General features: G+C 41.6%; 1 protein-coding gene across 6 annotated transcripts in view; it reads left to right on the forward strand.

The window, feature by feature from the left end:
• ERP27 (endoplasmic reticulum protein 27) overlaps positions 1–6,356 on the forward strand; it is a 23,091-nt gene extending 16,735 nt beyond the window's left edge. For 5 of the 6 annotated variants that reach the window (XM_073877937.1, XM_025879603.2, XM_073877938.1 and 2 more), the window contains 3 exons: positions 3,534–3,659; positions 5,014–5,211; positions 5,627–6,356. In XM_073877937.1, the coding sequence (XP_073734038.1) occupies positions 3,534–3,659; positions 5,014–5,211; positions 5,627–5,674 (372 nt within the window). In that variant the 3' untranslated portion in view covers positions 5,675–6,356. The remainder of the gene's footprint in view (positions 1–3,533; positions 3,660–5,013; positions 5,212–5,626) is intronic. The other variant, XR_012373982.1, reaches the window with a different exon arrangement.
• Positions 6,357–19,150: the final 12,794 nt, after the last annotated feature.

Consider the following 19,150-nt stretch of genomic DNA (forward strand, 5'->3'; position numbering starts at 1 on the left):
AAGAAAGAAAGAAAGAAAGAAAGAAAGAAAGAAAGAAAGAAAGAAAGAAAGAAAGAAAGAAAGAAAGAAAGAAAGAAAGAAGGAAAGAAAGAGAAAGAAAGAAAGAAAGAGAGAGAAAACTTAAATACCCATGAGACGACTAGTAAGAAAGAGAGCCTGAACGCAAAGTCAAGATGACTGAGTCAAAAACTTCTGAGTTTTGCTGCCTGAGAGGGTTCACTAAAGGCAACTCATCCGAGCAACCCTCTAGACTACACTTTCCAAACAAAATCGCAATCTCTGCTGAAGGTCCATTTTTTTCCAAAAGCATTCATGACCAATACTTTTGCAAAATACAATGAAAGTAAATAATAGACAAATGAAATATTAAAAAATAAGGCCCACTGATCACATATTTGGATGTTACAGCAATGTAAAATTTCTATAAAAGCTTTTAAAACCTCTCCCTACCTCCTTGTGGACCAGTAACTAACAATTCCTGGTCTGGCACCCCCTCCTCATGCCTAGACTCTCACGGTGGTCAGCTTTCTTTCTAGATTTGTCTTCGGGTGAAGGTGATGATCCAACTATTCTGATAATCTTCTGTCCTTCTAACACTCTACGGCTTCTACAAGTACCTTCTATGCCCTGTCTTTTATTTTCCCTGATGTAGATCGTAAAGTGATAGAGTATTAATTCCCAGGGACTTCCTCTGTTCAGAAATGCTGTACATTCTCTAATAACACGACTTGAGATGCACATCTCAATTTTTAGAACTCACAAAGCCATTTCACACCCATTTTCTCTTTTAATCTTCATGTTGATATTTTGAGGGAGGAGAGAGGAAATTATCATGCCCATTTTATAGAGGAGTACATTTAAGATCCAAGTGACTTATTCGGGATCCCATAGTAAGCAGGAAAGGCATAGTGGAAGGCAGGAAGTTTAACTGCTGATGCATTAGTTCATATTGTCTGTTTCCATTTTGCAGTAGAAGAAAAGAGAGTTCAGAAAAGTGGACTCACTTCCTCAAAGCCATAGGACTAGCAATTTGAGCTCCAGACACAGACCTTTGCACTTGTCCCTACTTTTTCTTTTTTTTTTTATGACTTGTCTGTCTGACTGAATCCTGTGGTTTTTCCATAGCCCCACACAGCCTTCAGTAGGAAACACCTCTTTTCCTGTTGACTAAATTCCTGTCCACCTCTCACACCGCGTTTGTCTTCATGGAGTGGTGACTCCATTTCCATTTTTTCTAAGATTCCAAACACATGCACCCCAGGGGTGTTGGCAGCAATACTCAAAACAGGCATTTTTTCTCCTAGACTGTCATCATTCTCATGATTATGTCTGTAGAGGTCAGGAGTGCATGTGGGAGCAGAAACGATGATCTGAGAGTCCCTGGGTTAATGGCCCCGGGGTCCTGGAGTTCTGCAGGCGAACGAAGGTAGGGGCAAGGACTGGTCTTCCTGAGTTCTTAGTCTCTTTTCTTACAAAATACTGACACTGTTTTTAAGTTCCACATTAGTAGTAAAGGCAAATCACATCAAGAAGAAATTAGGTAAGAATTTCTTTAGAGAAGCAAGTCCAACTTTTATTGCAACCTTTTTCATTACCCCAAAGTGATATTTTTCTCATTTGGAGACCTGCCCCCACCCACTATTGTAGATATTTCTCACCTGCTGTTGATGCAGAAGTTTTGCACAATGACAACGAGGTGGCAGAAACCCACAACCACGTATTAGGCCGGCTGTACACTATTTTTTTAAAGATGTATTTATTTATTTTACAGGGAAGCAGAGGCAAAGAGAGAGGGAGAGGGAGTCTTAAGCAGACTCTGCGCTGAGCACGGAGCCTGATGCAGGGTTTGATCTCACAGCCCTGAGATCATGACCTGAGTTAAAACGAAAAGCCAAAAACTCAACTGACTGCACCACCCAAGCAACCCACCCCCCGGCTGTATAGTTTTAATGTACACACTTAATATTTGGCTTCAAGGTGAAAAATCAGGCTGTGTCTATTAAGCTTAAATTAAGCACTTCTGATATGTCCAATCCCTTCTGCTAAGACAGCTGTACCTTTTGACTCCTTAGCTTTGATTTCTTGACTTCCCAAAAATCATTCTCCATCTCTGCTATGGGAAGATGGATGCATGCTTTACATTTAAGTAGCAGGATTTAGTAAGACAAGAGATGGTTGTTGAACATCCAATCTCCCAAATTTAAAATCCAAGAGCTGGCTTTAAACTCCAGGGAGAAAGTCTCGGGAAAGAACTCATTGAACCCTCCTTGCCGATGTGTTGGCCGATAGAGCTGGAGAATCTCTCCAGAGAAGTGTGTAGCTTCCAGAAGTCTACCTAGCTGCCGCCCTTCCCACCATCCTGGGACTCTGCCTTGATGGTTCATTAATCCTCTGTACTCTTCTCTTCCTATACGCATGCTAGTTTTACAGCAGCACTTTCTGTATTTAGGAGGGAGAAGTGAAAAGGAAAGGGATTTGTTTAAAACAGAGACACTTGGAGCACTCTTTCAGGAAAAAGAAATGAAGCGAGCCAGTACCGTAGTCTCGCGCTCTCTCCTCTCCTCACCCTGGCTCACGGCTGTCCCACTCCCCTCCATCACCGACAGCTTCATGGGAAATCACCCTCTCTCATCAGCAAATAAAGAGCCAGTGCTTCTGATCTCCTGAAGAGCTTATCTCATTGCCGAGGTTTGAGGTAGACAGCTTCCGGCGGAGTCCGTTTAGATGCGGCTTTGCATCAGGCGGTACCTCGTGATGGTTGAGAGTCTGGACTCTGGAGCCTGACTGCCTGGTGTGACTCCCAGTCCGCCCCTTACGTGACTTTGGGACAGTCTGTGCCTCAATTTCCTCATTGATAAAACTGAAACTTTGAGGCTTCAATTAGTTATATGTAAAGACCCGGAGACAGTGCCCCGTACATGATAAGCATTCAAAGGTGTATCTGACTGCTCTTGGGACAGGAAGAGGAACTGAAAAAAGTAACTGATAGGTTACATGGTGTATTCATTGTCCATCGGCATATAACAGATTGCCCCCAAATGTATCAGCTTAGAACAGTAAAAATTGATTCTCTCCCCCACTTTCTGTGGGCTAACAATTTGGGAGTGGCTAGGCTAGGGGCTTCTGATCTGGAGGCTCTTGCCACCCTTGGTCAGAGAGGCAGTCATCTGCAGGTTTGACTGGAGCTAGAGGATCCACTTCACATAGCTGGTAAGTTAATGCCGGCATTGTGCTGTGTGAATCTCTTCGTAAGGCTGCTTGATGTCCTACACTGGGACTGGCTTTCCCTAGAGTGAGTGACAGAAGAGAGAACAAGGTAGAAGCCTCTATGTCATATATGAGTTAACCTTGGAAGTCACGCTCCATCATTTCTGCAATATCCCAGTTGTTACGGATACTAGTTACCATTTATGTTATGGATGGACAGCTCTCATTTATATTTCACCCTACTTATTTACTGGGTTGCCACTAATGTTTTTTTTTTTTTTCTCCTTGTCTCTTTCATTCTACTATAATACACTTCAATTTGCCAGAAAGCGATTGGCCTATTTAATAGCGTGATCCAGATTCATCTTCTACTGATGATGAACAAGGCCTCCCCAGAGTATGAAGAAAGCCTACACAGATACCAGAAGGCAGCCAAGCTCTTCCAGGGAAAGGTAAGTCTGTAATGGGAGATACCCTTCTGACTACTCAGTACCAGGACAAAGGACACTAAAAAAAGGGGAGATGGGTCCAGAGAGATTAGATAAATAAGGAAAGTGGGTATGGTTAAGAGATAACAAAGTAAGAACTGGGACATAATGAGTCACATTACTCTGATTTAAAATTAAAGGTCTATTTTAGAGTGTTAAAGACCTATATAACCATATCTTCCCTTGGCGGGGAGTCTATTTTTTTTGTTCCTGCATTGAGAAGTGGAGAGAAAAATGGAGACCCAAAGATGCTGAAAGTAAAAATCCCCTATTATTCACAATGTATTTATTCTTTGCCATAATCTCTTAAAGTTTTAGACTCAGGACTTATTGCTCATATAAAGCACCTATCACGTACCTGGTGCCTACTAGATGTCTAATAAATATTTAGTTATGTTCCTTCTCTACCTTGTGCAGCTCTGTTTGGTATCACTGAAATAATAAATCTTCAACCACTTCAAGGCTACTGCATTAAGCTAGACCTTTTCTCTTTTCGTTTTTTTTTTTTTTAAGATTTTATTTATTTATTTGTCAGAGAGAGAGAACAAGCACAAGCAGGGGGAACGACAGGGAGAGGGAGAAGCAGGCTCCCCGCTGAGCAGGGAGCCCGATGCAGGACTCCATCCCAGGACCCTGGGATCACGACCTGAGCAGACGGCAGACACTTAACAGACTGAGCCAGCCACCCAGGCGTCCCTAAACTATACCTTTCCAAAGTTGACAACTGTATGGTGGTAACATAAGCTGGCTTTCTGGTGGCTGTTTCCCTAACACTGGAAGTTTTCAGTGTTTCTGAATGTAAATGATCCTCTAACAAGAACATTCTAAAGGTTTCTACTTTGGGTAGAAGGTTTGATTTAATAATATCAAATAGATGACATTTATCAAGCACCTACCATATGCTAAAAACCATACTGGACATATTAAATGGATTGTCTCATTTAATCTCCCCCAACAAAAGCCTATTTTGCCAGTGAGAATACTGACTCTCAGAGAGGCTAAGTAACGTGCCAAAGGCACACAACTAGAGAGTACCAGAAACAAAATTTAGAATGTATTATCCGCTTTTAACCATTAGGCTACACTTAAGTATTTAGCTAATCACTAAAGCTGCTTCCAATTCTGTGTTCTTAAAATTAAATAAACCTGATCAAAGGGATAAAATACCAAAGCAGAGAAAAATAAGAAGAAATTCATTAAATTATAGGGTACAGACCGCAAGCTCAATCAGTGTAAACTGCAACAATCATGAGGTGTCTCTTCCTCCTGTAGGCCTCAGATAGATTTTTTTTTCCCTCTCAAACCTCTCCGACTGCAGATTCTTTTTATTCTGGTGGACAGTGGTGTGAAGGCCAATGGGAAGGTGATCTCATTTTTCAAACTAAAGGAGTCTCAACTGCCGGCTTTGGCAATTTACCAGACTCTAGATGAGGCGTGGGATACGCTGGCCATCGCAGAAGTTTCTGTGGAGCATGTGCAAAACTTTTGTGACGGATTCCTCAAAGGAAAACGGCTGGTAAGTGGGAGATTCCAGGTACAGCGAGTTGAGTTTTCCTCTCTGTGTCCTCTTATTTCCTGTTGAATAAAAATTCTTTGAGCTCTACTGGATTTGGTTAAGAGCAAAAGTACATGAGGATATATGGTGGAGAGGATCGGGATGCTTGCTAGGAGAGAGTCGTAAGAATAGAACTACACGTGCATCTTTGGAAACATCTTGCATATTCAAAGGAGCTGAATTTGGGGCTTTACCGTTCTGTTGACCTTATTAATGGGAAAAAACCCAAATTCCTATATAGAAGAGTTCATGAGATAAAAATTAAGGATGGATTTAGGACTTCCAGGAGGCATTAAATAGTTCAGTTTGCTAATCTCAGAGCTCAAAACCAAGCGTGGGCTTCAAATCTAAATAACAGTGTCATGATGTTTTTCAGAGAAAAAATCATGAATCAGAAGAAAAGACTCCAAAGGCGGAACTCTGATCTCTCCCTGATACTTCTGCATACTACTAAGTATTTACATGAAATAAAAAAAGGGCAACTCAAACCTCAGAGTCACCAAATAACAGGATCGCCAGGCCTTACACACACGCGCGTGCACACACACACACACACACACACACACACACAGCTCTCCGTTTTGTTCCTTAAAATCTCATTTACTCTCCTTATCTTTTCTTTTAAATTGTCTACACTCTCTTACTGCCCATCCAGTATTCTTCTACACATTCATACCATGTAGTCCCATACACCCACAACACACGTCACTGAAGGGTGCCTATAAGAGAACTCCTGTGATATCTCTTTGAAGTGGAGACATTCCTGGAGGGAGATTGTTCTGATTTGTCATTTTCTAGTGAATCTGTACACGGCACAGGACTTACACGTACATCATAGTTTCTGTTCTTTTATGGTTACCAAGGGGTTGAAACTCTACTTTCTTTATAAGCACATGTCCCTCTCTAACTCAGGGCCAGGGACAAAAGGAAGGTCTTAAACACCTTTCTGGAATTGTCTTTTTGCCAGAGTCAAATGATGTTTTCCAAGTCTCTAAACTCAGCCAAAACAAACCATGTAAAAATCCTATGCTGGTTTAGTGTTCCTAACTCCCATGTAAATCAACAACCGTACAGTAAATAAAAAGCAATAACGTTATAGGAAAAGACTGGCATCTCTTTGCAGGCCGATCCTTTTGTAAATACCCAGCTGCCCAGTTAAGCAGTAGGTACCTCTCCCTTTGGTGCCCACTGTTTAGCGTCCAGCCAGGAGCCACTAATGTGTTATTGTTAACTCTGTGGGTGGGATGGGAGGTGGGTAGAGACCATCCTGCATGAGGATCCATGTAAATGTAGCAAAAGAGCTAGGAATCGAATTAGGTAAAGTTGGGGGAATAGGTAAGGAGGGGGCCCCTTGGTGCTGGGGCCTGCTGGGGCTAAGGGTGGATTGTTGCAGGTGGGGTGTGCTCTGCTGCCTATGTGAAGCAGAGGGAGAGTTTGGCTTAGTCTCTGGTCCGCAGCCTGTTACTGTCAACACACAGATGCTACATTGTTCCCAGGAAGCCCTTGGCTCTGAAGGAAAGGGCCTAAATGCTGAAGAGCTGAAAAACCACAGTGTACACCTAAGGACTGGTGCAAGCCAGGAACAGGGAGTGAAAGACTTAGCTGTTTCTTTCTGCGGGGAAAACTCCACAGCCTCTGAGCTGGGAGTCGGAGGGCCAGCAAGGAGGCTATGAAAGCAGCAGTGTGTAGGGCACGCGTCTCAGCAACAGGAGACCAATGGATTGTGGGGAGGCCATCCAGCCCATCCTCGGGGCTACAGGAAACCACCCAGCCTCTCGCCTGAGGCTACAAAATAGTCCTAGGCTAGGCACATCCCAGAAGCCTCCCTTTGATCCTCTAAAGCTGAGCTCTTGACATTTTCAGGAAATTCTTCCTGATATCCCGCTGAGGTCCTCTGGCCACACAACTCATTTCTTCTTACCTGCAGTCCATGGAAATTCGTAACAGTTGCCAATCCCCGCCATCTCCAAGTGGCACCTCCAGTGCTTGCGGGTTGTTCTTGACCTCCTAATCCTGTCTTCTTTTCTCCATACCTACAGTCCAACTCTTCAGCCAATTTATTTTATTTCCAAGTCATTTGATTAGCTTTCTTATTTTTCTCTCTTCCCTCTTACTCAACTTTCCCTCTTTTTTTTTTTTTTTTTTTTTTTTTCTTAAAATCAAGGATTCCAAACCACTGCAGGAATCTGGCAAATGTCAAAAGACAAATCCTCATGAGCTATATTTTGTTCCACGTTGGGTCAATTTGTGAAATATTTTACTTGAAGTATTTCCCCCCCATAGCTCCGGTCAACAGTGACCAGATCTTTACGGTGCATTTTGCTGCTTGATGACATTTGATAGCAATTTTATTACATATTACCTTTTTATGCTTTTTTACCTTTATTGTATTGAATTGAATAATTCCTTCGGTTTATGGTTCCCCAAAACTGCAAGATAGTTTTGCCTATCTTCTTCACAGCCTATCTGTTTTGTTGTGTTTTTTTTAAGATTTTATTTATTTATTTGAGAGAGAAAAACAGCGTGAGAGGGGAGAAGGTCAGGGGGAGAAGCAGGCTCCCCGCTGAGCCGGGAGCCTGATGTGGGACTCGATCCCAGGACTCCGGGATCATGACCTGAGCCGAAGGCAGTCACTTAACCAACTGAGCCACCCAGGCGCCCCAGCCTATCTGTGTTTTGTAGCTCTGATGACTCATGACCAAAGAGTGGAACTCTTTCAGAAAGAAGAGATTCTAAAGTTTCTCATTCATTCACTAAATATCAGACTTAGGATTGTAAAGTTCTTTAATTTCTAGATCTTCTCTATCTTTGGGTAATATCTTCTTAAGACTCTACTTTCATTTCCCCAAGCCCATGTTATTGTTGAAATATCTTAGCTACTTTTCATTATGGACTCATTTTTTAAAGTATGAAGAAATTTCCATACTTTTCTTTAAAGTGTGAAGGAAGCAGTGATGTTCTACAACAGAACTGTGTAGAAGATACTGGAGGATTTAGAAGACTTTGGTAGAAGGAATAGAAACAGGGCATGATTCAGAGGAATGCCAGGAAAATTTGTGTTTGAGTCTCATCTCTTCTGTGTATGTGGCTTGGCGACCTTGGAAAACACTATCTTTAAATTTCAGTTCATTGAGGATAGTAAAATAATTGACAGGATTTTTTAAGATCCCAGGTTGATAACACATATGAAACAAAGCCTGCCATTAGTTTTATTTTTTTAACTTAATACTACACTGCCTTCTCTGGGTCATAGTTATTTCTCCAGATTGTCAGAACTTTTAGAAAAAGAGAGCTTTCCCTCAGTACTAAAAGAGTGAGCATGGGAAGCCTCACACTTGGGATTAGAGAAGTATTTGAAATAACTATTTTAACATGTAGGTTTTATTATCACTCAGACATGGGGCAGCCACCAGATCCGGGAGGCAACTGACATTGAAAAGATAGTTTGTTACAGTTTCCAAGAGGAGGGAACATGTCATACCTTAAGGAACCACCAGGATTGGTCAAGAGGCAAAAGGAGCAAGGGGAAAATATAAGCAAGAGGCTTTATTGTGCTTTCTGTGGGAAGGAACAGGCAAGACCAGGTAAGCCGACTTAAGATTGGTTGCTTTGAATATCAGCAGACTCTGGGGCATAGGAGCTGTCCCTAGTTGTCTGGACCCTGGCCCTGAGGCGTTTAGAGCAGGTGGATAGTGGCTCAGAATATGAGAGCCCAGTGAGAATGTAAAGAAGGTTTTTGGGATATGGGCTCTGGCTTGGTTGGAAGTGGCCAGCCTTAGGAAGAGCAATCTCTCCAGGATCAGCAAGGTCCCAGGTGTCAAGGTATCAGAAACACAGGGTTAACAAAATACTCTCCACCCAATCTGTCATGGGACTCCTCTCCCGACTCAACCTAGTTTGGTCCTGCTACAAAGGAAGGCATGCTGTTTTTTTCAGGCCCCTGTTAATACACATTTACCTTGGGTGGGTGGGGGCAGAGCAGGTGCTAAGTGGTGTATTATGAGGGACCAGTTTATTGATTCGTATTCTCATCCATTTATTTAAATACTTACTAATCAATTATAAGTGTGCCAAACAACATAGCCTCCTAAAAGAGCAAAGTTAGCCTTGGATGAGGAGCCGTAGAAAGGGGACATTCACATTATAGTGACAACATGGGGCAGCCTAGAGGCCATCAGACTGGCTGTGGGTCATGGACAGGGAACAACAGAACAGGGAAAGCGGGATGAAGAAGAGGGCTGCTGTGGAGAGGGATGGACGGGAGGCTGGAAATAAACCAAGGAAGTCTCAAAGTTAGGGGAAGAGTAGCCACAAGGAAAAATAGTCTGTTGCAAAGGGGAAGAAGCTCATCATGGACAAACTATTTCACAATGAGTTTGGAACCAGCCCTATTTATTTTACCGTTCTGAAAATATCTGGTTTTCTAAGCAAAGAAAATTAAGACAGGGAGTGGGATGTATCAGACCCATGCCCCTAATTATGGCACTTTCACATTTCTAGAGAAAAGAAAAAAGAGGAAGCTAAAAACCTCTTTTCAGTTGGAACCTTTGGAGAACAGGTACTCTAGAGATCAAACAAACAAATGAATTTTAAAGTCCTTCCTACTCGTGTAAGTTTGAAAACGAATCCCCCTCTTTCAAATCAACTCCACAAGAGGCCAGTGTGCCCTTTTCTTTCCATTCTGTCATTGCTCACGTGGGTTTGACAATGAAAGGTCTGAGTTACATCAGGAGTAAAGGTAAGGAGGTGAGAGTGAGGGCCAGGGGGTTAAGTCACTTCTATAGATTATGAAAAGTGTGAAATCCAGATATTAATGTTTCATCATCCAAATAGTTACATTAGTCTTTTTTTTAAAATTGAAGAATAAGTGACATACAGTATTGTATCAGTTTCAGGCATACAACATAATAATTTGATATGTATCTACCTTATCAAATGGTCACCATGATAAGTCTACTTACCATCTGTCACCATACGGAGTTGCTGCAATATTATTAACTGTATTCCCTATGCTGTACCTTACATCCCATGTCTTACTTACTTTCTAACTGGAAGATTGTACCTTACAATCCCCTTCACCTATCTTGTCTCTCCTCCCAACCTACTCCATCTTTCAGATTTAGAGAAACGAAATTGAATGGTATTTGTTTCTCTCTGCCTGACTTATCTCACTTATACAATACCCATCGGGTCTACACATGATATGGTAAATGGCAAGATTTCGTTCTTTTTTAATGGTTGAGTAACATTCCATTATATATATATATATATATATATATATATATATATATATATATACACCACATCTTCTTTATACATTGATCTATTCATGGACACTTGGGCTGCTTCCATATCTTGGCCTTTGCAAATAACATCGCAATGAATATAGGGGTGCATATGTCTTTTCAAATTAGTGCTTTTGTTTTCTTTGGATTAATACCTAGAAGTAGAATTGCCAGATTGTAGGGAAATTCCATTTTTCATTTTTTGAGGAAACTCCATACTGTTTTCCAGACTGGCTGCACCAGCTGGCGTTCCCACCAGCAGTGCACCAGGGTTCCCTTTTTTCTACATCCTCGCCAACACTTGTTACCTGGGTTACACTCAAGTCTTAATAGCAGGATTCAATTTCTAATTCAAGTGGGCCTAAAAACATTAGGCCCACTTGTCTTAACATGGGGACGCGGTGTTAGCCTCGGCTTGAGGAAGAAAAAATAGACAAGATCTGACACAATTCTAACTGTGGTGAAGTAAGAATTTTAAAATTCACAAACATGTTGTGTCAGAGGTTATGTTTCCCAGGAAGAAGACCCTAAGACTAAATTTCCCTGCCAGAAGTTTATTGGAGAGTACTCTTGGGACATGTGGGGAAACGAAGAAAGTAGGACTGGGCAGAAGGGAAAGTTGGGCTGTGACATAGTCACAGAGAGGACTCAGATTACCCCCTGAGGGTACTCAGTGCTGGGATGTCCTTGCAGAATTGTCCCAGATTGGAGAATGGGGGCCAGGCCTTTTTACCCTTTTTTTTTAAGATTTTATTTATTTATTTGAGAGAGAGAGAGAATGAGAGATAGAGAGCACGAGAAGGAAGAGGGTCAGAGGGAGAAGCAGACTCCCCGCCGAGCAGGGAGCCTGATGCGGGACTCGATCCCAGGGCTCCAGGATCATGACCCGAGCCGAAGGCAGTCGCTTAACCCACTGAGCCACCCAGGCGCCCGCCTTTTTACCCTTATCCTGTTATCTCCACTTCCTGCTCCTCCCTCCCTCTGGCACATCAACCCTCTTGCCAGTAATTACCACCCTGTGGTCCCTCCTTTTTTACTTTCCTACCAACTCATGGCCTCTGTCTCTACTTCTTCCTCCATCTTCACCTCATCCTAGGATGTTGCTCCAGGTCACCACCTGGGGCAGACGTTGAAGCAGGTTGAGTTATGTATCAGGGCTGAGCACAAAGGAGTATAGTACGGTCAGGGAAGGAAATTTCTGGAAGGAAGTGGTCTACATTGAACAGTGTATCGAAAGTCGTGGCCCTGTCCTGAAATCTCTACACTCTACATCAGGATCATGAGACTCTCACGGGTCCCAAAGGGCATTCCACCACTCTTGGGCAAACATGCCACAGAATGAATAATCCTCACTCCACCACTCTTGGGCAAACATGCCACAGAATGAAGATAGGAAATAATGACTTGTGATCTAACTCCTTAGACCTGTAGCCTCTCTTGGATTGATTCATTCTGGTCACTCCACATGCTCTTTTCCTTTAACACTGCAAATGATATGCCAGGGCTGGAGAAGGGAAGACTTCCACAGCCAACAAGTGGAAATATTGGGTGTTCACAGAAGGCAGGTAGTTTGTGGGAAGGTATTTACATGATTGTGAAACGTAAGAATGGTACTGGCCAATAACATGATGTTGATTTGTAAGGTGAGGGCTAAGGGTCAAAGAGTCACTACTCTCTTGGGGCAAGCTGGTGTTTGGGAAAGAATGGTAGCCAGTGAGGTTAAGGCTGGATATAATTATGGAAGCCAGACCAAGTGTTAAAATGGCAATTTACTATGGGGTACAGTTTTAGAACTGTCATCAGCTTATGACCTTCTAGTTCTCCTTCCACCTTCTCATTTTCCAATTTTCTAAATTACAGAATATTCAAGTCCTTCAGGGTTTCCTGAAGGAGAAATTCACCATTTTCCAATCTGTGTGAGTTTAATTATATCTTAGTGTCTTAGCATAATGATTTCTGGAAAGCTTAAGTCACAAAACACAATTTCCACATGGTTCTCAAGTGTCTGGTTTTAAGCACAGTGTTTTCAAGTTCCAAGAAGAGATAGAAATTTCAAGAATAAACTTAAAAGGACTTTGAGATAACTAATGAATGAATGAAGAAGGAAAGCTGTGATAATCATCAAGCAGGATCTTAAAAAGGAAGCATTTGAAAGAGGCCATATATTAGTTACAGTTCTTAGTCACTGAAAACAGAATAGAACCCAAACCACAGCAAAGGCTGTTTTGTTTGCAGAGCTAATATTAATTTCTCATGCACCTCTACAAATTCTTGACCATGTTTCTGTAAAGGACACATCCCTTAAATAAACAGCTTCCAAAAAATCCATCAAGATTAAAGGCTTCATTTTTTTTTCCTTAAGAGAGATCAGGCATCTAAGATTGGAACAAAGTGGCCATCGTTGTAGGAAAGGGAAGAAATGTCAAGGGAATGGGAACTCTAAGGAAAAGGTCACTTCTCCAAGCAACTATCTCTTCCATCAGTTCTCTGCTCTGCACTTAAGAGACTGTTTACTTAAGCCATCTAGTCTTGGGGCGCCTGGGTGGCTCAATCATTAAGTGCCTGCCTTCGGCTCAGGTCATGATCCCGGGGTCCTGGGATGGAGCCCCGCATCAGGCTCCCTGCTCTGCGGGGAGCCTGCTTCTCCCTTTACCCCTCCCCCTGCTTGTGTTCCCTCTCTCGCTGTCTCTCTCTATCACATAAATAAATAAAATCTTTAAAAAAAATGATATCTAGTCTCTTATGTATCATAGGAAAATGACTGTCCATGAGAGGGGTCCAGCATGGAGTACTGTTCATCACAAAGAGGCCAATGAAAGGATCGGTCTCTCTAGACAGAAAGAGTTAAATTTTAAAATAATGGGATCAAGGAAAAAAGTAGCATATGGGTTCCAAATGCCACATGTCTCTTCAAAATTAGCCCAACGTGTTGAAGCCAATTAACTAGAAGCATCTTTTGTAAAAATGAACATAGGGGCATAGGTACATCCCAGTGTCCATGTATCGTACAGCTTCTCTAAATCATACTAACGGAGGGAGTGGTGGGAGAGTGTGGCCCTACGCTTAGGAAAACTGAAACAGTTCTGACTTCTCCATTCAATTTGGGAACGTCACTGTGTCTCATTTTTCCCTTTCCCAGCATTTTCCCTCACTTTTCCACTCCCTTAAGATGTGAAATGGAGTTAGTTTTACCTTTCCATCTCCTCGCAAATAGATAGCAAAGATAACGTGAAGTGAGGAATGGGGAAGCATTCTGACATGTAAAAATACACACTGATTCTGGCCTGGACCCAGAAACTCCTCTGAGCAAGCGTGCTACAAACCCGCGCCCCCATACACACACACACCTGTGTCCCGACGCTGAAGCACCACTAATGGTAGCCTCAGGAGGCTAAGGAGAGGGGAGGAAGCTGGACAACCTCCCACACAGAGTGTATCAGTTAATACAGCCCAACTTTTCCTTCTGCCCAATCCTACTTTCCTCATTTCCCCACATGTCCCAAGAATACTCTCCAATAAACTTCTGAATTTCTGCTCATGTGTGTGCAAACCAAACTGTTTCCGTGTTTATCGTCCCAGTGCAGAAGAGCCAAAATGGAATCTCCTCATTGGTAGGTACCATCCGGTAGTGTAGTGACACACTGTTCTAATCTAATGCTACTGGGGAGATGGGAGGACATCTGACTCCGCAGAGTCTCTGTTTCCTCCACACAAAATGAGGTGATGAAGAAAATGGCCGTAAAGTTTCTTTTAAACTCCAGCATTCTGCGTTTTGAAAATTGGAGGAAAAGGAGGGCAGAACTGATCAGTTTTTGTCCTGCGCGCCAGGCCAGACATTCTACCTCCCCATTGTCTCCTCATAATGAAAATAACTGTGGTTCAGTTAAGGCCAATGCAGCCTCAATCTCCCACTGGTTTGAAAGTCAGTCATTAGACTCAACTCAAAAGCAGCTGGTTCTATTTCTGTCTGACTTTCGGTGCCAAAGCTCAACCCCCAGTTTGTTTGGTTTTAATAAATTTATTCTGTTGTTGCGGACATTGTGTAAAATGGAAAAAACAAGTCTAGACTGGTTTGAGTTCAGGAAGTTAGGGCAGGGTCTCTTTATTAAAAATAAACATCCTCCTTGTTTCCTTTTCACTCTTTTCTCACAAATCTGCTCCCCAAAACCCTTGGAATCTGGGCCTCCACTGTGTGATTATTGTCCCAGATCCTTGAAGAACACCTGACCATTTCATGAATAATAATGCCAAGAATACAAGAAGTTCTTAAGGGAAGTTAACAGTAATACTATTTGGACATGACAAGAAATTAATTAACTGAACCCTGGTAGGATCTTTTATCTTCCTTTCATAAAAGCTGTCACATTAATCCCAGTGAGTGAGACCCATTTTTATCTTCATCTCCCACTCTATGTTTTTTGGCACTAACTGCCCTTCTAGCTTTAACCAAGGATGCTGGTCTTTATCACTTCCTGTCCCAGTTCTGTAATGAGATCCAGGACTGAGTTTGCATTCAGTCCTCTCCCTTCCAAACCTTTTAGAGCTTTCCCTTTCCTTGTGAATCTGCCTCTTCCTTTTCTCCTCAGGGATTTTGTGAAGTGCTATTAAAATATAGGGGTTTATAATTAGTGAGGTTCACAAGTGACCTGCAAAGGAAACCATACTAATAATTATTTCTAGTTCTTCAACAAACACTTGGAAGGGCCTGGTAGAAGGCAATATATCATGGCAGTTAAGCCCATAGGCTCTGGGGTCAGACAGTCTGATCCTACCACGTATTAACTGTGTGTGTGTTTATGAGTTTCCTAATTCCTGTGTCTCAGTTCCTACAATGCAAAATGGGAATAACAGACTAACCTCATAGGTTTATTGTGAAGATCAAATGAAATAGCACAAGTTAAGGACTTGGAACATCACTTGGCACAGAGCAAGCATCAATTACGATCCCTGAGGAATATCCCAAAGTGGGCAGACACACACTTCACAAGCTTTCTTTGACTTCCTTCCCCTTGCCCTCCTAGTTTGTACTAAGGTACTAGCTATTCATTCTACATAGAATATCTGCTGCATCTTCCCTAGTTGGCAGCCCCTCATTAGCCACCAAGGGCCACACTCAAATGGGTCTCTCTGGAGGTTCCCTTGGACCTCTGGGCTCCCCTAGTACATGATACAAGTGTGTATCAACTAATACAGCAGTGATCATATCTTATTGCCACTATTAATTTACATACATGTCTAACTTTCTTTTAGAAGCATATAGCATAGGGGTGGCTGGGTGGCATAGTCGGGTGAGCATCAAATACTTGGTTTCAGCTCAGGTCATGATCTCAGGGTCGTGGGATCAAGCCCCGAGTCAGGCTCCACACTCAGCATGGAGTCTGAGATTCTCTCTTCCTCTCCCTCTGCCTCTCCTGCTCATGCTCTCTCTCTCTCAAATAAATAAATAAATAAATAAATAAATAAATAAATAAATAAATAAGTATATAGCATACACTGAGAACTCAATACATAGTTTAGGTATCTCTGGGATACATCCAAAAACCTGTTGTCAATCATTTCTTTCCACCACATCTATGCTAATCTGAAAATGTATGAGCATATGACAATGACCAGTCAGAAAGAGACTCCACGGACTCTGTCTTTTTAGTGTAGAAAACTATCTAAGTTGCCTCCAAGAATAAATTTGCTGGAGCCTATTGATTTTCTTCTCTTAGAAACTCTTTCTCTATGTGTATATATATATATATATATATATATATATATTCTTCCACCCCCAATCACCTTGAGGAAGACCATACAATTTAGCCCCTGCTGGAAAAATTAACTTTCTGGAATTTAGCTATTTACCTAAAGAGCTTTTGGAAAATTATACATATAAATTAGACATTTTACTGGTGGAAAATTAAATCAGGGAGGTGGGAGGAAGTGTTGAAGTATGATATAAGAAACTTTTTTTTTTTTTAGTAAATGTTTGTGAACAAGAAAAAGGAAAAAGAACAGCGAAGGCAAAAACAAAGAAAGAGGGAAACCAAAAAAGAAAAAAGACACTGGAGTTTTTCCCACGTGAAATGAGGAGGCACAAAATGTGGGCCTATTCTTTCCTGTCTGTCTACCATCTGTCTCTCCGTCATTTCTCTCTCTCTCTGGTTCCTGTGTGTACTGGCTCTATAGATAGCCGCAGAAGCTCTAGGAGATGGGTGACATAAACTCTGTAACCAACAATTCAGGTTAATCAATTCGACAAATATTCGAAGGCAGCTTAGAATAATGGAAAACTCAAATCTGAGTTTTGGTCTCAGCTCCAGCATTTACTGGTTCTATCTTTGAGCAGGTTAGCCTTTCCAAACCCAAAATGGGGATAGCATGCATACCTGGAAGGACTTTATGAAAATTAGAAATAATATGGGTGAAGTATCTCGAATGTACTAAATAACAGGTATTATGATGATGATGATGATGATCATTATTAAAGTAATCTCTACACCCAATGTGGGACTCAAACCCATGACTGCAAGACCAAGCGTCTCATGCTCAAAAAGAAAAAGAAAAAAGTGTCACATGTTCTACAAACTGAGCCAGCCAGGTGTCCATGTTACCATTATTATTACAAAGCATATAAAGCAATGTAAGTAAAACAAGATTCTTACTCTCAGAAAGGTTTATAAGCAATAAAACCAGAAAAAAATTTCAGAAAAACTTTCTGAAAATGTTGGGGAAATGAGAGCAAAATGCTTAAAGACATATAAAAGGTTGCAAACTTTACTCCCTAAAACAAACATACTGCAATGACTTGGCATTTTTATTGGGAAATAGTTTTTTGCCCAGTTATTCTCAGGTCAATTAAATACTGTATCGGTGATCACAGGCCACATAGGACTTGGTCTGGTCCAAAGGAGACAGACAGGATTTAGATAGACAAAGGGAGAGGAAAGCATTCTAAAAGAGGGGAGTGGTGTGCAGCAAAGGGACACAGGTGTCCGAGATGATCCTGAGCCTTCAAATACCCACGCCCCAGCCCCAGTGGGAGAAACTTCTAACACCCTTGCTTTATTCAGAGCTACATTCTGGAACTTTTTTATATTCTCGTATCCTTGTGCGATGCTCAGAGACCTACAGCTGATCTCTTGACTTCTTGCTACATTTTCCATGTACAGCCCGGAACTCTACCTTAGGACACATTTAGCATTGTTCCTCTGGTTCTATCCCATGCCTTCCCTTTCCTTGATAGTAATTTGAACTTGGCCAATAAATAGCATAATTTTCTGGTGTATCCAGATGATTACTCAGCCTTATCCCATGAGGCTATTTAGGGCCAGGATATATGCTGACTACTTGGTCCCTAGAGAGGGAATGGAAAAAGACATGGAAAATACAAGATATTCGTAAATTAATCGGACTGAGGCAGAGCATTTGGGAAGATGAGTGGTTAAAAACATTGGCAAAATCTTTTACAAAATTATAGAGTTCTTTCCGCATTGCCTCTCTCATAAAACACTTTGTGTTTGCCAAATTATATTAGCTATGAGAAGGCCCATGGCCCACCAAAGGCTAAGTGACAGACTGAAAGTTTGGGTCTTAGATTATGCCTGGTCACTTGAACTGTGTAGCCAAAGTCAACCTCTCCAGAGTGGGAAGGGCTTTCTTTTGTCTTCTTACAGGGGAGTATTTATGGTCATAGTCATGTTTTCTTTTTTTTTTTTACAACAAACCCAATCATGAGCCATCATAAAAAAATGATTGAGCAATATTTTTAGTGTGACTTGGTCAAACAACAAATATGTATTGATCGCCTACTCTGAGCAAATCATCCCGATGAACTTGTGTGTTTAAACTCCCTCTGTGTAACTCTATTTTGTTGGTATTGTACAATATATTTATTGTTTGGTTTTATTATTATAACTCATGAAGGATTTAGGAAATAGTAAGCAAAAGGATTTGACAGGACTCATCTCCTTCATTCATCCCTGAGTAAAAAGCAGTTTGTTCTATGGAGGAGAGCAGGTGGGAATCCATTTAGGGAGAGATGTATTTTCATTTATTTTGGAAAATAAATGTGTTTCATTTATATGAGCTAATCACTCCCAAATTTGCATTTCCAGTTCAGCTCAGACACTGAACACCAACTACATGGTTGTGTATTGCCCAGTTATGCTCAGGCCATGGGCATACCTGAGAATACACTGGGTCTTACACCCAGTGTAAGATGTAAGACACACTGTAAGGAAATGTAGAGTAGGTCATACACCCACTCTACATTTCTATATGGAGATCACAAAAACATCTCAACTCATTTTCATTTCATCCTAAAGCTGTAAACTGCTCTAGATCAGCAACACTTGTATAATCCAGAAACAAAGGACACATCTTTGATGCCACACCTTTACCTCTACATTTATCGGTTCAACATTACCTTCGAAGTAACTTTTATATCCCTCCTCCTTTCCTTCTTTTCAACATCATCTTAGATTAAGCTACCATCACCCGGCCCTGGGCTACTCCGATGGCCCCCCATACTGATCTTCCGGCATTAACTCTTGCCCCTTTTCAAGCTATTCTCTACACAGATGCCAGAATCATGTTTTTGAAACAATATTTTATTATGTCTCTCTCCTCCT

Source organism: Callorhinus ursinus, unplaced genomic scaffold (genome assembly GCF_003265705.2).
Source record: "Callorhinus ursinus isolate GAN/ISIS: 27379988/994484 unplaced genomic scaffold, GSC_fseal_2.0 scaffold27, whole genome shotgun sequence".
Lineage (NCBI taxonomy): Eukaryota > Metazoa > Chordata > Mammalia > Carnivora > Otariidae > Callorhinus > Callorhinus ursinus.